Source organism: Bos javanicus, chromosome 18, assembly GCF_032452875.1.
Source record: "Bos javanicus breed banteng chromosome 18, ARS-OSU_banteng_1.0, whole genome shotgun sequence".
Taxonomy (NCBI): domain Eukaryota; kingdom Metazoa; phylum Chordata; class Mammalia; order Artiodactyla; family Bovidae; genus Bos; species Bos javanicus.
This window is the reverse complement of record NC_083885.1, coordinates 63,341,744-63,363,909: the sequence shown is the minus strand read 5'-3', so window position 1 is coordinate 63,363,909 and position 22,166 is coordinate 63,341,744. Positions and strand designations below refer to the sequence as shown.

General features: G+C 45.8%; 1 protein-coding gene and 1 long non-coding RNA gene across 4 annotated transcripts; one reads left to right on the top strand and one right to left on the bottom strand.

The window, feature by feature from the left end:
• Positions 1 to 477: 477 nt before the first annotated feature.
• On the bottom strand, positions 478 to 7,826 carry LOC133231124 (uncharacterized). The gene is made up of 2 exons (XR_009731053.1): positions 7,508 to 7,826; positions 478 to 520 (listed from the first exon to the last, which is right to left on the bottom strand). It is a non-coding gene; the product is annotated as an uncharacterized LOC133231124 (long non-coding RNA).
• A 926-nt stretch (positions 7,827 to 8,752) lies between these two features.
• LOC133231121 (putative killer cell immunoglobulin-like receptor like protein KIR3DP1) lies at positions 8,753 to 21,157 on the top strand. 3 transcript variants are annotated; one of them, XM_061389376.1, is made up of 10 exons: positions 8,753 to 9,530; positions 9,711 to 9,804; positions 10,557 to 14,234; positions 15,379 to 15,645; positions 16,541 to 16,840; positions 17,866 to 18,165; positions 19,134 to 19,184; positions 19,674 to 19,796; positions 20,519 to 20,571; positions 20,683 to 21,157. In XM_061389376.1, the coding sequence occupies exons 3-10, from the start codon at positions 14,135 to 14,137 to the stop codon at positions 20,836 to 20,838; spliced, it is 1,350 nt and encodes a 449-aa protein (XP_061245360.1). In that variant the 5' UTR covers positions 8,753 to 9,530; positions 9,711 to 9,804; positions 10,557 to 14,134; the 3' UTR covers positions 20,839 to 21,157. The 3 variants fall into 3 exon arrangements, with proteins under 3 accessions (XP_061245360.1, XP_061245361.1, XP_061245362.1); XM_061389377.1 differs by having other exon boundaries at positions 9,711 to 10,739; positions 10,808 to 14,234; XM_061389378.1 differs by having other exon boundaries at positions 9,711 to 14,056; positions 14,199 to 14,234.
• Positions 21,158 to 22,166: the final 1,009 nt, after the last annotated feature.

Genomic DNA, 22,166 nt, shown 5'->3' with positions numbered 1-22,166 from the left:
TCAGCTGGTTCCTAAGCCAGCCATGGAATTGCTGCTCCCGGTGTGCGCTTGGCTTTGGTGGGTGCCACCCGCAGGAACTTCCCAGGGGACACTTGACCGGCCTCGATCGCCCAGAGCTCCTGCTGATCCCCAGGGACATTTAGGATGTGAGCCTTTGTGATGTTTGCCCATCTGCTGTCCGGCGACTTCTCTGTGATTTTTCATACTGATTCCTTGATGAGAGAGAAACTGAGCCCTACTCATGTTTATTAGGCATTAGGAATACTTGCAGAGTGCCCTTTTTTATTTTTTGAATTTTTTGGTTAATTTTTCTTAATTTGTTTGAATTTATCATTTTATCCCTTTTGGGGATAAAACTTTAATTACCATTAAAGTGTTGCAAACATTTCTTTTCCCACTCATGTTCTTTGGAAGTAGAATTTCCTGATTTTCCTGTCTATTTCAGTGCCTCTCCTTATCTGTTGTGGTCAACCAGTGTTTTCCTTTTTTTTTTGGTCTCCATCAGTGGCACACTGATATGCTGTAAAACAAAATGAATTTATTAATAAAGACTTAAAATAACCTTCAGAAGCCTCATTCTCAAGTTGACATAAAAATTCAGAAAACCTGACACTCAATGTCAACTTGCCTTATCACAGACTGAAAATAGTTTGTTGGGGGTATCAGTTCTGGGTCCTTGGTCTACTACTTTCAATCCACCTCAAAGATTGTTTAAAGAAATCTTTCATTATCATAAGAAAGATATTGGTCATAAATGTATTCTCTAAAATCTTACCAGTATCATCTTCCATGTTTAGGTCTTAGTGAAAATGTTAGTTGCTCAGTCAGGCCCAGTGCTTTGCGACCCCATGGACTGTACCTTGCCAGGCTCTGTTTTGGGAGCCAAGAGAGAGGAAATGTCTCTGGAAATGGGATTTCCTAGGCAAGAATACTTGAATGGGTAGCCCTTCCCTTCTCCAGGGGATCTTCCTGACCCAGGGATCGAACCTGGGTCTCATGCACTGTAGGCAGGTTATCATCTGAGCCACTTTGGGTCTTAAGACTCCTACAATTGATTGTGTGTGTGTGGTGTGAGGCAGGGATTCCTCTCTCATTTATCCTCATGAATTTACTGCTGTCAGTGTATGGAGAGACTGGTTAACTTGTCATAAATCAAAGATCCGTTCATGCATGGACTCAGTATCTACAAAGTCTGCATTTGGGATTGACGGTCTGGTATCCTTGCACCAATTATATGCTCCTTTGTCTCCAGTTTCTCTGCTGTCTTCTGTGACAGTCTTGGCTCCAGGGTCTCCCCACAGCTGGTTCTCTGACCCTGCCCTGGTCCATTTAGCAAATGCTCCAATCCTCTTAAGCCAGGGAAGCCTCAGCTGAGCAGAGAGAGACTTAGATCAGATTGGAGGGAGGGAAGGGAGACACATGACAGGTCACAGACCTGGCAAGGGTGGACAGACATGAGAGTGTGGACAGTCCTGGGGCTACCAGGATACAACAGCAGCTGCTCCTGCTTGTCTAACAGACCCTGTTGGGAAAAATATAGAAGCACACCTAGGAGACAGAAGCAGAGGAAGGAAACCAAGAAGGAGAAGCCCTGGGACTTCCCTGGTGATCCAGTGGCTAAGAATCTGCTTTCCAATGCACAGGCCTCAGGTTCAATCCCTGATCAGGGAACAAAGATCTCACATGCTGCATAGCACGAAGCCTGTGCACGCATCAGCCAGAGACAGCCTGTATATGGCAAGGAAGACCCAATGCAGCCAAAATAAATAAGATAAAAAAATACATTACCATATGTAAAATAGATGGGTTTCCCTGATAGCTCAGTTGGTAAATAATCCACCCACAACACAGGTGATGCTGGTTTGGTTCCTGGGTCGAGAAGATCCCCTGAAGAAGGGACAGGCTACACCACTCTTGTATTCTTGGGCTTCCCTTGTGGCTCAGCTGTTAAAGAATCTGCTGGCAATGTGGGATACCTGGGTTCGATCCTTGGGTTGGGAAGATCCCCTGGAAAAGGGACAGGCTAACCACTCCAGTATTCTGGCCTGGAGAATTTCATGACCTGTATAGTCCACGGGGTCACAAAGAGTCAGACATGAGTGAGTGACTTTCATTTCACTATGTAAAATAGACAGTCAGTGTGAGTTTATTATATGACACAGGGCACCCAAAGCTGGTGCTCTGTGACAACCTGGAGGGATGGGGTGGGGAGGGAGGTGGGAGGAGGGTTCAGGAGGGAGGGGACACAGGTATGCCTATGGCCAATTCATATTGATGTATGGCAAAAACAATCACAATATTGTGAAGTAATTATCCTCCAATTAAAATAAATAAATAATTTTTTTTAAGTACATGAACGTTTATAGCAGCATTAGTCATAATAGCCAAAAGATGGAAACATCTCAGGTGTCCACCAATTGAAGAAAGAATAAACAAAATGTGGTACATTTCTACAACAGAATATTATTCCACCATAAAAAGGAATGAAGCACTGACTCATGCTACAACACGATGAACCTTGAAAACAAACATGCCAAGTGAAAGAAACCAGACACAAGAGAGCACACAGTATATGACTCCATTTCTATGAAATATGCAGAATAGGCAAGTCTGTAGAGACACAAAGTGGATTTATGGCTGCCCGTGGCTGGCGGGGGGCGGGGGGGGGGGCGGTGGACAATTAGGACTGACTATTTAACAGGTTCCCAATTTCTTTAGGAAGTGATGAAATGTTCTAGAACTAAGTGGTGATAGTTGTATAACACTGGGTTGCTGTGCTAAGACACTTCAGTCGTGTTCAACTCTTTGCAACCCCATGGACTGTAGCCCACCAGGTTCCTCTGTCCATGGAATTCTCCAGGCAAGAATACTGGAGTGGGTTGCCATGCCCTCCTCCAGGGGATCTTCCTGACCCAGGAATTGAACCTGCACCTTTTATGTCTCCAGCATCAGCAGGCAGGTTCTTTACCACTAGCATCACCTGGGAAACTCTATATAACTCTATATAAAGTGTACAGTTTAAGACAGTTCAAATGGTAAATTTTATGTTTTGTGTATCTTGTGCTTTGCTGGAGCAGCCGTGAAGAGATACCCCACGCCCAAGGTAAGAGAAACCCAAGTAAGACGGTAGGTGTTGCAAGAGGGCATCAGAGGGCAGACACACTGAAACCATACTCACAGAAAACTAGTCAATCTAATCACACTAGGACCACAGCCTTGTCTAACTCAATGAAACTAAGCCATGCCCGTGGGGCAACCCAAGATGGGCGGGTCATGGTGGAGAGATCTGACAGAATGTGGTCCACTGGAGAAGGGAATGGCAAACCACTTCAGTATTCGTGCCTTGAGAACCCCATGAACAGTATGAAAAGGCAAAATGATAGGTTACTGAAAGAGAAACTCCCCAGGTCAGTAGGTGCCCAATATGCTACTGGAGATCAATGGAGAAATAACTCCAGAAAGAATGAAGGGATGGAGTCAAAGCAAAAAGAATACCCAGCTGTGGATGTGACTGGTGATAGAAGCAAGGTCCTATGCTGTAAAGAGCAATATTGCATAGGAACCTGGAATGTCAGGTCCATGAATCAAGGTAAACTGGAAGTGGTCAAACAAGAGATGGCAGGAGTGAATGTCGACATTCTAGGAATCAGCAAACTGAAATGAACTGGAATGGGTGAATTTAACTCAGATGACCATTATATCTACTACTGCAGGCAGGAATCCCTCAGAAGAAATGGAGTAGCCATCATGGTCAACAAAAGAGTCCAAAATGCACTACTTGGATGCAATCTCAAAAACGACAGAATGATCTCTGTTCATTTCCAAGGCAAACCATTCAATAGCACAGTAATCCAAGTCTATGCCCCAACCAGTAACGCTGAAGAAGCTGAAGTTGAACGGTTCTATGAAGACCTACAAGACCTTTTAGAACTAACACCCAAAAAAGATGTCCTTTTCATTATAGGGGACTGGAATGCAAAAGTAGGAAGTCAAGAAACACCTGGAGTAACAGGCAAATTTGGCTTTGGAATACGGAATGAAGCAGAGCAAAGACTAATAGAGTTTTGCCAAGAAAATGCACTGGTCATAACAAACACCCTCTTCCAACAACACAAGAGAAGACTCTACACATGGACATCACCAGATGGTCAACACTGAAATCAGATTGATTATATTCTTTGCAGCCAAAGATGGAGAAGCTGTATACAGTCAGCAAAAACAAGACCAGGAGATGACTGTGGCTCAGACCATGAACTCCTTATTGCCAAATTCAGACTTAAATTGAAGAAAGTAGGGAAAACCACTAGACGATTCAGATATGACCTAAATCAAATCCCTTATGATTATACAGTGGAAGTGAGAAATCGATTTAAGGGCCTAGATCTGATAGATAGAGTGCCTGATGAGCTATGGAATGAGGTTTGTGACATTGTACAGGAGACAGGGATCAAGACCATCCCCATGGAAAAGAAATGCAAAAAAGCAAAATGGCTGTCTGGGGAGACCTTACAAATAGCTGTGAAAAGAAGAGATGTGAAAAGCAAAGGAGAAAAGGAAAAATATAAACATCTGAATGCAGAGTTCCAAAGAATAGCAAGAAGAGATAAGAAAGCCTGCCTCAGTGATTAATGCAAAGAAATAGAGGAAAACAACGGAATGGGAAAGACTAGGGATCTCTTCAAGAAAATCAGAGATACCAAAGGAACATTTCATGCAAAGATGGGCTCGATAAAGGACAGAAATGGTATGGACCTAACAGAAGCAGAAGATATTAAGAAGAGATGGCAAGAATACACAGAACTGTACAAAAAAGATCTTCACGACCCAGATAATCACGATGGTGTGATCACTCATCTAGAGCCAGACATCCTGGAATGTGAAGTCAAGTGGGCCTTAGAAAGCATCACTACCAACAAAGCTAGTGGAGGTATGGAATTCCAGTTCAGCTCTTTCAAATCCTGAAAGATGATGCTGTGAAAGTACTGCACTCAATATGCCAGCAAATTTGGAAAACTCAGCAGTGACCACAGGACTGGAAAAGGTGAGTTTTCATTCCAATCCCAAAGAAAGACAATGCCAAAGAATGCTCAAACTACCGCACAATTGCACTCATCTTACACGCTAGTAAAGTAATGCTCAAAATTCTCTAAGCCAGGCTTCAGCAATATGTGAACCGTGAACTTCCTGATGTTCAAGCTGGTTTTAGAAAATGCAGAGGAACCAGAGATCAAATTGCCAACATCTGCTGGATCATGGAAAAAGCAAGAGAGTTCCAGAAAAACATCTATTTCTGTTTTATTGACTATGCCAAAGCCTTTGACTGTGTGGATCACAATAAACTGTGGAAAATTCTGAAAGAGATGGGAATACCAGACCACCTGATCTGCCTCTTGAGAAATTTGTATGCAGGTCAGGAAGCAACAGTTAGAACTGGACATGGAACAACAGACTGGTTCCAAATAGGAAAAGGAGTATGTCAAGGCTGTATATTGTCACCCTGTTTATTTAACTTATATGCAGAGTACATCATGAGAAACGCTGGACTGGAAGAAACACAAGCTGGAATCAAGATTGCTGGGAGAAATATCAATAACCTCAGATATGCAGATGACACCACCCTTATGGCAGAAAGTGAAGAGGAACTAAAAAGACTCTTGATGAAGGTTTAAAGTGGAGAGTGAAAAAGTGGGCTTAAAGCTCAACATTCAGAAAATGAAGATCATGGCATCCAGTCCCATCACTTCATGGGAAATAGATGGGGAAACAGTGGAAACAGTGGCTGACTTTATTTTTCTGGGCTCCAAAATCACTGCAGATGGTGATTGCAGCCATGAAATTAAAAGACGCTTACTCCTTGGAAGGAAAGTTATGACCAACCTAGATAGCATATTCAAAAGCAGAGACATTACTTTGCCAACAAAGGTTCGTCTAGTCAAGGCTATGGTTTTTCCCGTGGTCATGTATGGATGTGAGAGTTGGACTGCGAAGAAAGCTGAGCACAGAAGAATTGATGCTTTTGAACTGTGGTGTTGGAGAAGACTCTTGATAGTCCCTTGGACTGCAAGGAGATCCAACCAGTCCATTCTAAAGGAGATCAGCTCTGGGATTTCTTTGGAAGGAATGATGCTAAAGCTGAAACTCCAGTACTTTGGCCACCTCATGCGAAGAGTTGACTCATTGGAAAAGACTCTGATGCTGGGAGGCATTGGGGGCAAGAGGAGAAGGGGACGACAGAGGATGAGATGGCTGGATGGCATCACTGACTCGATGGACATGAGTCTGAGTGAACTCTGGGAGTCAGTGATGGACAGGAAGGCCTGGTGTGCTGTGATTCATGGGGTCGAAAAGAGTCGGACATGACTGAGCGACTGATCTGATCTGACCTTGATTTTGAAAAACGGCATGAGAACAGACACTAAAGGTGGGTGTGCTGACAGGGTGGCTTTCTCCTATTTCTTGTTTTGAACAAAGATGTGATGTCTGGAACTGCAATAGCCATCTTGCCACCATAAGGCAAAAAAAAAAAAAAAGAAAAAAAGAACAAGCAGATTAAACAAGCTAACGAAAGCAGAGAATGAAAAAACAGAAAAATTCTAAGACCTTGATTACACTGTTGAGCTGACTGCCAACCACAAGACTCCTTAACAATAAATGTCCTTGAAGCTAAAAAAAAAAAAAAAGATGGGAGGAGCTGCCTGTCATGATGTACCACAAAGTGGAGTCGCTAAGGGACTGGCTGAAAGGAGAGGAGGACTCAGCTTTTCCCTGAATGGAAAGAAATGAGGAAAGTCAGACAACAATAAAAAGCAGGTCTGTACAGCTTTATGGTTGCCAAGGTGGGAGTTGGGGGAGGGACGGACTAGGAGTTTGGGGTTAGTGGATGCAAGCTATTATATATACAGGATGGATAAACAACAAGGTCCCACTGTATAGCACAGGGAACTATTTTCCTTGACAAGTATCAGTAACACCAAGCCCAAGATGGTGATTCACTTGACTATGGTAAATCTTAGAGATGGGAAGAGATTCTATGAGTACACTGGGGTCCCACATTGATTCCTCGTGATCCCAGGGGATCAGGGAAGATGCAGTTCTCAAAGTCGGCCATAGGGTGTCGCTGTTAGAAATAATTCACTGTCAGTGCGCCTCTTGCTGAATTCTGCTGCTGCTAAGTCGCTTCAGTCGTGTCCGACTCTGTGCGACCCCACAGACGGCAGCCCACCAGGCTCCGCCGTCCCCGGGATTCTACTTTTTTGCTGAATTCTACTTTTCTTGAAAGCATGACTTGTCTTGTTTAGTTGCTCAGTCTTGTCCGATTCTTTGCGACCCCATGGACTGTAGCCCGCCAGGCTCCTCTGTCCATGGGATTCTCCAGGCAAGGAAACTGGAGTGGGTTGCCATTGCCTTCTCTTAGCTAAGCCAAATTAGGATCACGGAACTTTCTTTCTCCCCCATTTAGACGTAAAATTAAAATAAAAGGATTATGGTACATATTTCTAGCGCTTACCATTTTTTCCACCTCTCTTCCTCTTCCTGACCACAGTCCCCAGGCAGGATCTACAGGTGGGCGGGGCTGCATATCTGTTCTAGCCAATAGGCTTCCAGTAGCGGTGATATGCGTCACTTCCTGGCTGGCGTCTTAAAGAGCCAGTGCGTGCTTCTTTATGCTCTTTCACAGCCATGTGCACTGAGGGTGCTGGGGTTCCAAGGGTAGAAACGAGACAATAAGATCCCCCTCAGTCTAGATCTGCACTGGCTGATAAAGTAGTTACCCAGCCACGAGGTACAGACAATGACTCTACACGTATATGAAGCAGAGCATTCAGTTCTTCAGTCACACCCACCACATTTCAAGTGCTCAGTAGCGTCATGTGGCCAGGCGCCATGGTGCTGGACAGAGCAGATGTTTAAAAAGTCCCGTCATCACAGAGAATTCTACTGGACATTCCACTCCAGATCACTGAAGGGCTGCAGAGAGAACACTTGCCCCAGGGAGGCTTTGCATGTGTTGCATTAATCCATAGATATTTGGGCTTGTTGTTTATTTTTGCTTGTTTTCACTGAAAAAAAGGATTTGAGAATCTTGCGCCTTTTAAATTAACAATTGGTGGCACAATGTGGCTTGGCTCAACCAAGAGGAGGGCTGAAGAGGATAACACCATGAGGACCCTGGTGTGAACTGAGTGGCAAATGGGATGAAAATCAAGCTCCACAGAGCCTTAGTTGCTCATTGAGCTCTCTGTGTGTGATGTCTCTCCTGGCTTAGAACTAAACCACCCAAGAACTCATTTACCAAGAAATTTCAGGATCACTTAAAGTGAAGACATTCTGGGTCTCCTGTGTTGCTACTGTCACTGTTTCCATTTTTCCCCCTGCTGCTGCTGCTAAGTCGCTTCAGTCGAGTCCGACTCTCTGCAACCCCATAGACGGCAGCCCACCAGGCTCTCCTGTCTCTGGGATTCTCCAGGCAAGAACACTGGAATGGGTTGCCATTTCCTCCTCCAATGCATGACAGTGAAAAGTGAAAGTGAAGTTGCTCAGTCACGACCCCATGGACTGCAGCCCACCAGGCTCCTCCATCCATGGGATTTTCCAGGTAAGAGTACTGGAGTGGGGTGCCACTGCCTTCTCCGTTTTCCCCCTAATTATCTTTATTTGTTTTTGGCCTTTAGGTGCGGGGACCAGCTGTCATAATCTTCCTTTTTCTTAATGTTCACAGTGTAGACATGAACTCCAGTTATTCTTATATATCTTCTTTTTAAAAAAATAATTGAATGTTGGCATTTGATGCCTGCATTCTGCAGAATCTCAGTTCTTCAACCAACTACAGAAGATGGGTTAACCTGGGTCATGGGTGTATTTCTGTGTGTGGCATCAATGCCTGGTACATAGTAGGTGCTCTGCAATAATTTATGAAATGACCCAAGATGAGAAGTAAATTCCATTTCTGGAGGGGACTGGGAAAATAAAGTTCTGAGTCCTATTTGGAGCCAAACTGTCCAGGGCTGATTCAGAATGAAAACCTGGGTCCCACCCTCTGGAGCAGGGGGTTAGACAAGGCAGAAAGAGAAAGAGCTGAGACCTCATGTCTGGGCTGAGATGCCTCCTGAGCCCTGCCTGGAAACATCAGCACCAGGTACACGGAGGGGCCGCACCCTGTTGTGAGTCTATGGCTGTGGGAACCCTGAGGGGTGGCGGCAGCCCCCCAGGGACCACATCCTGTTTGTCCTCTAGGGCCCCTTGGTCTCCTCATCTGTACAGGGCGGGGGCAGGGGCAGCTGGGCACTCAGAGCTGCAGACATGCCTTCCATCTTCTCTGAGCTTCTCCTCCTCGGCCAGTTGTGCAGAGTAGGGAGGGCACCGCAGGAGGGTACAGGACGCCCACCCTGCCCCCAGTTCACAGGAACCTCATGGTTCAGACAGCGTGAGGGGCCAGGGATCCTGATGGGGAGAGAATTAGCCCAAGCATTTGGCAGCAAATCTTTCACTTCCAAGGCTGAGTCTGGGCCAGAAGACCCTGAACCCTGCAGGTGAGTCCTCCTGGGTCTCCTGGGACCCATATCTCACTTGAGTCCCAGGAAGTTGGTAAGGGGCAAGGTCAGGCACTGGGATTCTAGAGTGATGCTGATGAAACCTGGAAGGGCTCATGAGCTGGGCTGGGGAGTGAGGGGTGGGGAAGGCCTGGGACTCAGTCTCTAATTTTCTTCCAGTGACCTTCCACAAACCAACTATCTGGGCTGAGACTCTTTTGGGCAGCTCAGGGTGCCCATGTGAATACACCCTATGCAGAGTTGGAATGTGAGAGTGAGTACACAGACCATAAGGGAGTATGCTGCGGTTGGCCTGCATTATTTGGAGAAGGAAATGGCAATGCATTCCAGTATTCTTGCCTGGAAAATCCCATGAACATTGGAGCCTGCTTGCCTACAGTCCATAGGGTTGCAAAGAGTCAGACATGGCTGAGTGACTTCATTTTCTTTCATCTTGTTTTAAAATTTATTTATTTTACTGGTTCCATTTTTTAATCTCATCATATACATATTTTATTGAAGTGTAGTTGACTTACAATGTTTCAGGTGCACAGCAAGGTGATTTTCAGTTATACAAGCACACATACATTATTTTTCAGATTATTTTCCATTTTAGGTTATTACAAGATATTGACTATAGTTCTCCATGCTATACAGTAAATCTTTTTTGCTTGTTGCATACCTTTTTTAAAAATTAGAAATCTAGCATTGGGGTACTCTTTCTGCCCCCTTCTGATGCCTATGTCAGAAGTTTTCTCTATCTCCTTTATACTTTAATAAAACTTAAAAAAAAAAAGAAATCTAGCATTGTATTCATCCTTCTATTTTTAAATTTATGGTATATTCCATGTCGGTGTTATGCTACACTGAGAGTGAAAGCATTATGCCAAAATCCTACCATGTCCATGATAAAAGTAAATGGAAAAAAATGGCAATGTTAATTGTGGGACAAAATATTGAATCATATTATGTTACTGGTGGGCTTTCCTGGTGACTCAGATGATAAAGAATCTGCCTGCAACACAGGAGACCTGAGTCAATCCCTCGGTTGGGAAGATCTCCCGGAGATGGAAATAGCAACCCACCCCAGCATTCTTGCCTGGAGAACCCCCATGGACAGAGGAGCCTGGTGGGTCACAGCCCATGGGATCACAAAAAGTCAGACACGACTGAGGGACTAACCTCTTCTCAAGGCTCTGAACTTGAAAGGTATAACACTTTCCCATTCGTATAGAGATAAAAAGTGGCAGAACAGACAGAACCTTTTGTCTTGTCAGGGGCTTAAAGGGACTTTATGACCAGACCTGCATGGACAGCTTCAAGAACAAAGGAATCCAGAATTACAAGATTTCCACAGTGGAGGGGACGTAAGTATAGCTATGGCTGATCCATGTTGATGTATGGCAGAAACCATGACAGTATTGTAATTGCCCTTTAATTAAACATAAATAAATTAAGGGGGAAAAAAGCTTGCAACAGGGCTTCCCTGGTGGTCTAGTAGTTGGGAATCTGCCTGCCCATGTGGGGGACACAGGCCCGATCCCAAGACCGAGAAGATTCCACATGCCTCGGGGCTGTTAAGCCTGTGGGCCTCAAGCCCATGTGCCTAGAGCGGGTGCTCCACAAGAGAAGCCACAGCGATGAGACCCTGCACACAGCAAAGAGCTGCCCCCCTGCCCACAACTAGAGAAAGCCTGTGCACAGTGAAGAAGACCCAGCACAGCCATTAACTAGTTAATTAAAACACTGCAACAACCAGCCACACCTCCTCCTCTTTTAGTGTGTGTATGTGTGTGTGTGTAAAAGTGTGAAAGTGTGAGTTCACACATGAGTGTTTAATGTGTATTGTTCTCTTTTCTTGGAATTTTCTTCCCCACGGGCTAGGGTTATTTTACATTCAGTAAACACTGTTGGGCCATTCCTCTCACTCCCCAAAAAGCCCATCTAACTCAGGTAAGATGATGCTTTGGGGCACAAGTTCATGATCTCATTGGTCTGCTGGCTTTCCAAATAAAGTCACTATTCCTTTCCTGAAGACCTCATCACTCTGCCCCTTGACAAACAACATGAGGTTGGACTCAGAGCACATTCATGAGACGTTAGCAGAGGTGTCGTTCATTTCAGACAAAATCCATAGACATCACTCTCACAATTGGTATCTGTGGTTTAAAAGAAGATACGCAGATGGCCAACAGGCATATGAAAAGATGCTCAGCATTGCACATTAGTAGAGAAAGGCAAATCGACACTGCAAGGAGGTACCACCTCATAGCGATCAGAATGGCCATCATTAGACAGTTGCCGAATAATAGATGCTGGAGAGGGTGTGGAGAAGAGGGAAACCCTCTTCCACTGTTGGGGGAGTGGAAACTGGTGCAGCCACTGTAGAAAACAGTATGGAAGTTCCTCAAAAAAAGTAAAAGCAGAGTTTCCATATCATCCAACAATTCCAGTCCTGAGCATATGTCTGGAAAAAAACTATACCTTTAAAAGATTCATACACCCCTATGTCCATAGCAGCAAAACTTACAATAGCCAAGACATGGGAACAGCCTAATTGTCCATCAACAGATGAATGGATAAAGAAGATGTATATGCTTATACGCACAGAGAATGGAATACCACTCAGACATTTAAAAAATGAAATCATACCATTTGCAGCAGCATGGGTGAACCTGGGATTAACATATTAAGTGAAGTAGACAGAAAGAGAAAGACAATTTTCTGTGATATCACCCATGTGTGGAATCTAAAAGGAACATATCAATGAAAGAGGAACAGACTCACAGACACAGAGAACAGGCTTGTGGTTTCCAAGGAGGGAAGGACTGGATCTTGGAATTAGCAGATGAAATCTATTTATACGTAGAATGGATAAAGAATGAGGTCTACAGTATGGCACAGGGAATTTTATTCAGTATCTTGGCATAAATCATAATGGAAAAGAATATACATGTCAAGCTGAATCAACTTGCTGTACAGCAGAAATGAACTATACTTCAATATTTTTTTAATTTTTAAAAATTTGTGGTTTCTATATCTGCAATGAACCTTACATGACAGTAAAAATGCACAAACTGAAATGACAAAGAATACAGATCAATTCTGAAACATGATATTAAGTAAATAAGAGGAAATTTTAAGAAGAGTGACTGTACTGTTACTCCATTGCATACATAAAGATCAAGAGGAGAACCAGATTTATTACTTAGGGAGCATCACTAATGTTAATGACCCCCACCGCCAGCAAAATGGTGTGGAATCACTGCCCTTACTGAGGTTTGTTTCCTGTCTATGAACAACAGCTGAATTGGCTGTATGTCTGCCCTTGGCATCCTGAAACTGGATGCCAAAGCTGGGCCATTTTGCCCCAGTTTGGAGTTGATTGTTGTGGACACGCCCCTCACTCAAGCAATCTGTAGCTTGGAAGTCCCTACTTGACATATTTTGTGTTCATCTGAGTATCTAGGAAGCAAGGTGGTCCACCTTTTCAGGCAGAACAAATCCCCTTCCCCCCAGAACACCACAGTCATCTTTACACACATTATCTTTGTGTACATGTGTGGTCCTTGGCTTAGAAAGGGAGGAAGAGAGACAGAGAGAGTGTCTGTGTGCAAAGTTTCCACTCACAGTCACGAAATAATTTCAGATGAAGAACAGTCAGAGAAAGACAAATATCACAAAGATATAATTTATTTGTGAAATCTAAAAAAATGAACTTATTTACAAAACAGATTCACAGAGAATGAACTTACGGTTACCAGGGGGAATATTGTCAGGGGGAGGTTAGATTGGAAGTTTGGGACTTACATATACACACGGCTATATAAAAAATGCATGACCACAAGGACCTACTGTATAAAACAGAGGATTCTACTTAATATTCTGTAACTACCTAAGTGGGAAAAGAATTTGAAAAGCAATAGATGCATGTATATATATAACTGAATCACTTTGTTGTACACCTGAAACTAACACAGTTAGTTTCTTAATCACATATATTACAATGTAGAATTTTTAAATATTTTCAAAGAACCATAATATGCATGTCTGGTCTTCTCATAAGAATGCAAAATAAAAGTCTCTATTAATGAGTCTTTAATTGGCAACCTGCACTGAGCCTGACATACGAGGTGGGAACATGTGATTTCTCTTCTTTGAAGAGTTAAGGTTAATGAGATTTATCAAGAGCTTGAGAAAAGCATCCTGCATGGTATACACTGAATCGCCATTTCTACTTCGTAAAGGCAGCAAGATCTGTCTGAATCCTCTTAGGTTTATAGTTAGGGAAACAAAAAGTGAGGATTGGGTCATGAGGCGTGCTCCAGATGAGGCTCAGGTCAGACTTCCATCCCTGGCGTGAGAAGAGGCTGGCCATCTTCCCATGTGACATGAGCCAGGCTGACTGTACCAATAGCACCGCCCGCCTTCCGCATCCTGTGACTCTGTCAGCTTTGCTCAGTTCTGCCTCCTGTCTCACAGAAGCAGAGCCATGTGCCCCACACTCCTCAGCCTCCTGAGTCTCGGTGAGTCCGGAAAGACACGGTAGGAGAGGGTTATGGTGGAAATCTGGGGGTCTTCACACCACTGACCAGGTTCCCTGGATGAGTGTGCAAGGAGCCTGGGGTCCATCAGGACAAGCCATCTCTGACATGCTTTTCCTTCTAGGATTCTGTGTGAGTCTGAAGATCTGGGCACTTGCGGGTGAGTCCTCCCCATCCCTTATTTCTCTGTTGAGCAGAGCAGTTGGGGCTGATGCAGATGACACTGGGGGCTGGGGTGAGGCCCCTGTCAGTACAGTGAGAGCGGCATGCCCTGTGGATCCCAGGTCCTCCTATTGGCCTTGATAGTCATATTCACTCTCCCCAGAGGTTAGTCCAGCTCTGGACTCTGGACCTGAAGGCACAGTGTGAAGTCTGGGAGTTAGGAGCTAGGCCCACTGAGTGCCATTTCTATCATGAGAGGGGAGCAAGAGGCTGCAGCCCACAGACCCTCCCCTACAAGTAGGCCCATGCCATCTCCAACCAACACTTAACAACAGGATCTGCGGGTCCGCCTGCTAGACCTGACCCCAGGGAAGGGTCTGGTCATCAGGCAGGGCCACCTGGACCTTGTCTCACATTTGATGTGTGATTGTAGTTAGCTAACAAAGGAGCGAGGTTCAAGGTTTACTTCCTTCTTTTTAGTCAAGTGCCTTTTTCACTGCTGAGTTGTGTAAGTGTTAGAGTATCGTGTCTGACTCCTTTCGACCCCACGGACTGCAGCTCAACAGGCTCCTCTGTCCATGGGATTCTCCAGGCAAGAATACTGGAGGGGGTTGCCATTGCCTTGTCCAGGGGATCTTGCCAACTGAGGGATTGAACCCTGGTCTCCTGCCTTGCAGGAAGATTCTTTACCATTTTGAGCTACAACAAATGCAACAGGGAAGTCCTTTCGCTTCTTGCCCATGCATCAGTTTTTCTGTGGTGTTTTATTTGCCTTCATCATGCAGCTTGCGGGATCTTAGTTCCCTGATCAGGGATGAACTCGAGCCCTTGGCAGAGAAAGTGCCAAGTCCTAACCACTGGACTGCCCAGGAATCCCCAGGTGTTTTGTGTTTTGAGAGAAAGGTTTTCAACATTTTGTCAACCCAAAGAGTGATTCATGTCCTGAGAATTTCCATGATGTCCGTCCTGGATTGACTGTGTCTCTGTCTGTCCCCAAGCCCCAGGTGTCCTTGAGCATCAGGGTGATGCACGTTAGGGGAGGAGAGTTCTAAGAATTAAAGGGGAAGCCCACCCACGAGAGCAGTGGGGAGAGCTGACTGTTCCCATTTTCTTTTCAAAGCCTGTGTCTCCTTCTCTCCTAGGTGAATATGAGAAGCTGTCTTTGTCCGCCTGGCCAAGCCCCGTGGTTCCCTTAGGACAGACCGTGACTCTTTGGTGTCACTCACGTTCTCCACTTAAGAGATTCACACTGTTCAAAACAGATGAGAGAAGGCGTTTGCCTGAGCTCCAGGGACATTATGTCAACAACTTCACCCTTGGCCCTGTGACCAGAGAACATGCTGGGTTCTATATGTGTTCTCGAGCCTCTTGGTCTGCACCCAGTGACCCCCTGCAGATTGTGGTCTCAGGTAGGAGGGGTCCAGCCCAGCCCAGGACAGCCGTGCCTGCAGGCAACCCTTCCCTAGGTCCACGTCCCAGTGCAGCCCAAGACTTCCTCAGGACTACCAGCCAGGACCGAAGGAGGGAAAGAGGACCCACTCTGAGAGTTTAAACTCAGGGTATTGAATATAGGGATGGGGTGCCCCAGTGCAGAAAGGAGGAGCCTCCCTAGGCATTAGTTAGACAGGACGCTGCCACTGCCTGCCAGCAGGGAGGATAGGGCACGACCCTGATCCAGCACCTGCCACCCAGTAGGGAGCTGTAATCCCATATGAAGGAGCTGGAGCCCCAGGGAGGAGTCTCAGGAATGTCTCAGAGGCATGAGAAGGGGTCACAGATTGGAAATGTTCCCTTTTCTCCACCTCCACCCCAACGTTCTGCAGTCATTGCCCACATTCTAGATGAGTGTGAAGGGAGCCAGGGTATGCATCTGAGACCCACCCCAGCTCCCACCATGCATATTAGGGATGGGATGAAGCTGAGAGCATGGCAACCCACTCAGTATTCTCAACTGGAGAATCCCATGGGCAGAGGAGCCTGGCTGGCTACAGTCCATGGAGTTGCACAGAGTTGGACTCAACTGAAGTGACTGAGTATGCATGCATGGACCCGAGAGCAGATCCAAAAGCTAAAGAGCTTAGAATGAGCACAGAGGAGGCTGGAGGTCTTGAGCAAAGAGAAACATGAGCCAGACGTAAAAGCATGAGCCAAAGCCCGAGAACAAGGCTAAAGAGAATGCAACAAAACACACAGGAAGGGTAATTGGCTCCGCTGGCAAATGGGGAGGAGTTTTACACCTTCAGCTCTCAAGGGAAGCACTGAGGTGGGGTGACTCACTGAAGCTCACAACCTCTTTGCTCCTAGGTGTGTTCACAAAACCCTCCATCTCAGCCCACCCAGGGCCCATCGTGCAGCGGGGAAAGAATGTGACCCTCCGCTGTCACTCACCGGTGGTGTTTGACAAGTTTATCCTGCACCAAGAAAGCAGCACAGGGCATTTCCAGAGACGTGGAAGGATGCTCACTGGTGGACATTGCACAGCTGACTTTGTCATTGGCCCCATGAGTTTGGCGAGTGTGGGCACCTACAGATGCTACAGCTCTCTCAGCAGCTCCCCCTATGAGTGGTCAGCCCCCAGCGATCCTGTGGACATTGTCATCACAGGTGAGTGTGGCCAGACCAGTCCCTTCTGCTCTCTGTGTCACAGAAGGTCTGGTGTCCAGTCCAGCATCAGTACTGGGAGAGAATGACAGGCATGCAGAGACACTCACAAGCTCAGGAGAGGGAACAAACCAGAGAGAGGAGGTGTGAAAGTGGAAAGGAAAAGAGAACAGAGTCCGTGCCATGTGCTAAGAAGACTCAGCCGGTGACAGAGTGAAGGAGCAAGAACGTGAAAGAATGACCAACGGAGAAAAATGTACCAGAGAAGGGACACGGGCAATTCCCCTGCTCAGGCAGCCAATGACGGTTGGTTAAGGGGTTGGTTTCCTGCTTTGATGTCAGAGCTCCCTTCCTCTATCAGGAGCACACTGTGGTACCAGACGCCCTTGCAGTCTGGCCCCTGTGTGATCGAGTTGAATGTCAACACCCTGAAGTTGCTCAGCCTCGCAGTTTAACTCTCCTTCTGCACAAAGAGAGGGAGAGCTGTCCCTCCAACCCTCCCCGATAAGGAGTCCCTTCCAGCCCCTGGGGGTGGGCAGGGCAGCACTGAACACGCCCTCAAGAAAGAGGTGGTCAAAGATCCTGTGAGATTCTGGCAATTTTCACTCTATAATCTCTTCTTCTGGGTCAATGCCATGCTTTCTGATGGTCCCCAGCAGTAGTTAGTAGGTTCCGTTTATTTCAAGAGAACAGCACATCTGGTTGATTTTTTAAATTTATTTTATCTTATTTATGTTTGTTGAAGTCTAGTGGATTTCAGATGTTGTTAACTCCTGTTGTACAACAGAGTGATTTAGTTATTCATATACATATATTCTTTCTTTTAAAAAGGATATTAAATGACACTCCATTTTTAAAGTTATTTCTGAAGTTTTCCCTGTGCTGGGTCTCCCTTACTGTGGGGCTTTCTCTCCTGGCAGTGGGTGGCCTTCTCATTGCAGTGCTTCTCTTGTGGCACACTTCTGGTTAGTCCTATACTTAGGACTAGAGTTATTTTGTGCTCTAAGTTCAAGGTCTCTTCCTTCCAGGTCTGTCCAAGAAACCCTCTCTCTCAGCCCAGGGGTGCCCTGTGGTGAGGTCAGGAGAGAATGTGACCTTGGTCTGCAGCTCCGAGAGTGCCTTTGACCAGTTCCATCTGCTCAGGGATGGGGAGAACCTTGGGTGCCCACTTGCTGGAGGGCAGAGCCCCCATGGAGCACTCCAGGCAGAGTTCCCTCTGGGTCCTGGGACCCCAGCCCACAGTGGGATCTACAGGTGCTATGGCTCCTTCACTCACTCTCCCTACTTCTGGTCAGACTCCAGCGACCCACTGTTCCTGTCTGTCACAGGTGAGGAACCTCTTTCTGGCCCAGGCTTTGTTGTTCCTGTTCAGTCGCTATGTTGTCCAACCCTTTGCCACCTTGTGGACTGCAGCACAACAGACTCCTCTGTCCTTCACTATCTCCTCCACATGGATCACAGCCTTGTAATGGTGAAGAGGCCTTCGTACCTCAGTGAAGCTATGAGCCAGTCATGCAGGGCCACCCAAGCCTGAAGGGTCATAGTGAAGAGTCCTGACAAAACGTGGTCCCCTGGAGTTAAAAGTGGCAACCCATTCCAGTATTCTTGCCTGGAGAACCCATGAAGAGTCCCATGCTTTACAATCTAGAAAATGAGATTGCACTGGGCAAAAAGCCCATTTGGGTTTTTGCATAACATGTTACTGTATGATGAGCCATATATCAAAGGCTCCTTGTTGGTGTTAGGGGAACCTTATGGCTTCTGGAGGAATGGAGGCAATGAGAACCAGAGAGAAAGAGAGATAGTAGATCCATCTCAACCCTCTTCCACTTCCTGTATGGATGCTCCACATCAGAGTCCTGTCTATCCATGCAAAAAAGGAAAAGAGCCAGGGTAGACCCTGGAGGAGGAGAGGCTAGGCTCATTTGGAAAGATCAGAGATTGCATTGGCCACTTGCTCTTAATGTTTTCCCAGAAGCACCTCTGACATACAGGTGATTTCCCAATTAAGGAGCACAGATACTCATTCCAGGAGCAGAGAGAATGTCTTGCTTACAGCTGTCTTTCACCACCCGGCATATCTTTCCTGCCTCCTTCCACCATCCCTTCTCCAGGATGGAGGGTCCACTCAACGCATTCACGGGGAGGGACCAGAAGCTCTCCCCTCCACCATCAGTGCTCTGAGGGATGACAGAGTCAAGGGCAGGCAGGAGGTCAACCTTCCAGAAACAACATTCCACCTTCAGTTAGTATGAGGAAGGTTACTGTTCACCCCTTCTCTCTTTTTTTCCCCAAGGATCCACTACAAGTACTTGCCCATCAACCATGAATCCACACACCACAGAAGGTAAGCAAGATGGTGTCCTATCTCAGAAAATTTCTGAGAAGACAGAGGGTTCCTGTGTGTGTGTTGGCTCTGCCAACTCCCAGCTCTGTGACTTTGGGCTCCTCAATGTCCCTGTCACGTGAGCATTTGAGACCATGGTCTGCCTAGAACCAGAGGGGACATTGAGCTTCTCATGCTCTGTGACTGGGAATTTCTAAATTGAAGAAAGTGGATCAGAGTGACCTAACCCCATGTTTAAGGGAGATGCTTACCCTCCCTCCACCAGGATCTTTGGGTATGGATGGCAGTGCAAGTGGAGAATTTTAGGGAGCACCTTTATATGTATTATTCCTCTTAGAGTTTTGTGAACTAAGCATGGGAAGTGGAGGCCATAACTGATCAGGTTGACAGGTGCTGACACACTTGACACAAGGAAACAATAACTCCTGTGTGTAGGGGCAGGGTGTATGCAACGAATAACCAGACCTTCTTCCCTTGGCTTGTTGGCAGAAGCACAGCTTCCTCAAGCACACTCCAGCACATGGTACATTGTCCTTGGGCTCATCATAGCCTTCACATCTAACACCATCATCCTCGCTGCTCTTGTCTATCACTGGTGTTCTACCCAAAATCGTAAGTCTGAAGGTGGTGAGCTGAGCATCATCTGACCCAGGGGGAGTGGGCTCATAGCAGAGAATGGCGTTTTCATTTCTTGTAGGTTAAAAACTGATTTCCGTTGTTGTAATCCCTGATGAAACATCTTCCAGAGACCCAGGGAACCCTGTAATTTTTATGAAAATATGTGTTGATTTATTCTTGGCTGCATCAGGTCTTGGCTGCAGCATGGGGGATCCTCATTGTGGTGCTGGGGTGCAGTTCAAGGCTACAGAGCTCACGGGCTCAGCAGTTGCAGCACTAAGGATAGTTGCTTCAAGGCATGTGGGATCTCAATTCTCCCACCAGGGATAGAACCCCACTCCCTGAACTGGAAGGTTGACCCTTAATCCTCGGGTCACCAGGGACATTTCAAGCCCTGTTCTTCCCTTACACTACAACCATGCATTTTTTCCCCTACATGATCTTGGGAATCTGCTGATTTTTGGAAGAGGATGGTCCATAACAGAAGATGTAGGATGGGTCCATGAGTTTGCACAGATTCATGAGACAGTCTGTGAATGGTTGGGCTTGTTTATGGAATATTTTGTTTTGTTTTGTTTTCATTTAGTGGAGTAGACAGGCTCAGCAACCTGGGGCACACCCCTGCCTTTTTCTGGCTTTGACGTAACTATCAAAGTTACGGAGGTCTGGAATAACTGCCTCCACCCTGAAGAGCCTTGACTCTCTTCCATTTGCAGATGTTGCCATCATGGAAGGAGAGCCCATGGAAGACAGAACAGTGAATGGTGAAGTGAGTCCTCCCAGCCCAAATCCTTGCCATAGTCTGAGCCCCTCCAATGCCCAATGCCCCAGCCTTTGAAGATCACACCTCAGTCCATCATTCTCACCTCTCTCCTCTCAGGACTCTGCAGCAGAAGACGTGATATACGCTCACTTGGACCTCGGGACCCTCTCTGAGAGACGGTTCAATCCCACTCCCCTGAGGCCCATGCACCCCTCTGCTGAACCCATTATTTATGAGAAATTCGAAATTCGATGTAAACCAAGACTGTGCTGAGCCCTGAATTGGCCCCATCCTCTGAGCACACAGAGTGTCACCAATCGAGGACCTAGATCTCTTGTTAAAGGGGTTCTTCATGGACACTCCTTCCCCTCCAAAGCAGCCCAGCAACTCTGAGGTGAGGAGTGGAGTCCAAGAATTACAGTATCGTCTTCAAAAATCCCACCACCTCTTAATGATCGCCTGGCTATTCTAGGACTCTATTGTAACTATCTCACCTTTTGGGGAGATACTATAATCAATCGCTCATACTAGGTAGCTTATCATGATCACCCTACTTTTTATACAATTCCAATAAAGCATAAAAAATTTGCCAGTTGATTCTTCAAATTATTCAGTTTAAAACAAAATGAATAAAAGTAAACCCCTCTGTTCAGTAACATTTTACAAGGGTAAACTTATTTACAAGACTGAAACAGACTTGTAGACTTAGAGAACAAACTTAGAGTTACCAGAGGGGAGGAGTGGCGGGACAGATAGTTTGGGAGTTTGGGATTGACATGTGCACACCGTTATATTGAAAATAAAATGCTTTCCATGAAAAAATAATAATGTTAGTTGGCCAAATAAAAAGATGAAGTATACTCTGAGATAGCCAGTATGGTGCCACTAACCATATTAGGCTGAACACACGCATGCTAAGTCAACTCAGTCGTTTTTGCGACCCATGGTCTGTAGCCGCCCAGGCTCCTGTGTGCATGGGATTCTCCAGGCAAGAATACTGGAATCGGTTTCCATTCTTTTCTTCAGGGGATCTTCTCGAGTCATCAAACTCAGGTCTCTCAGGTCTCTTGCAATGACAGGCAGATTCTTTACCACTGTGCCACCAGAGAAGCCCCCTCAGCTTTCTAAAAAGAATAAACTCCTGACTTTTGAGAACATGAATTGACTTGGAGGTCATTATGCTTAGTGAAATAAGTCAGACAGGGAAAGAGAAATGCTATATATTTTCACTTCTATGTGGAATCTAAAAATCAAAATAGTGATTTCTGTAATGGTCCAGTGACTAAGACTCTGGGTTCACAATGCAGGGGGTCCAGGTTCAATCTCTGGTCAGAGAACTCGATCCCACAAGCTACAACTAAAAGGATACCACGTTCCACATCTCAGATCTGACGCAGCCAGATAAACAAAAATAAGTATTAAGAAAATAAAAATAGATGAACAAATATAACAAAGGAGAATCAGGCTCACAGACTCAAAGAAGAAACTAGTGGTTACCAGAGGGGAGAGGGCTGGGTGTGAGGGGCAGCAAAGTATGTAGACTGGATTAAGAAATACCAACAACCATTGGGAATGCAAACTAGTACAGCCACTATGGAGAA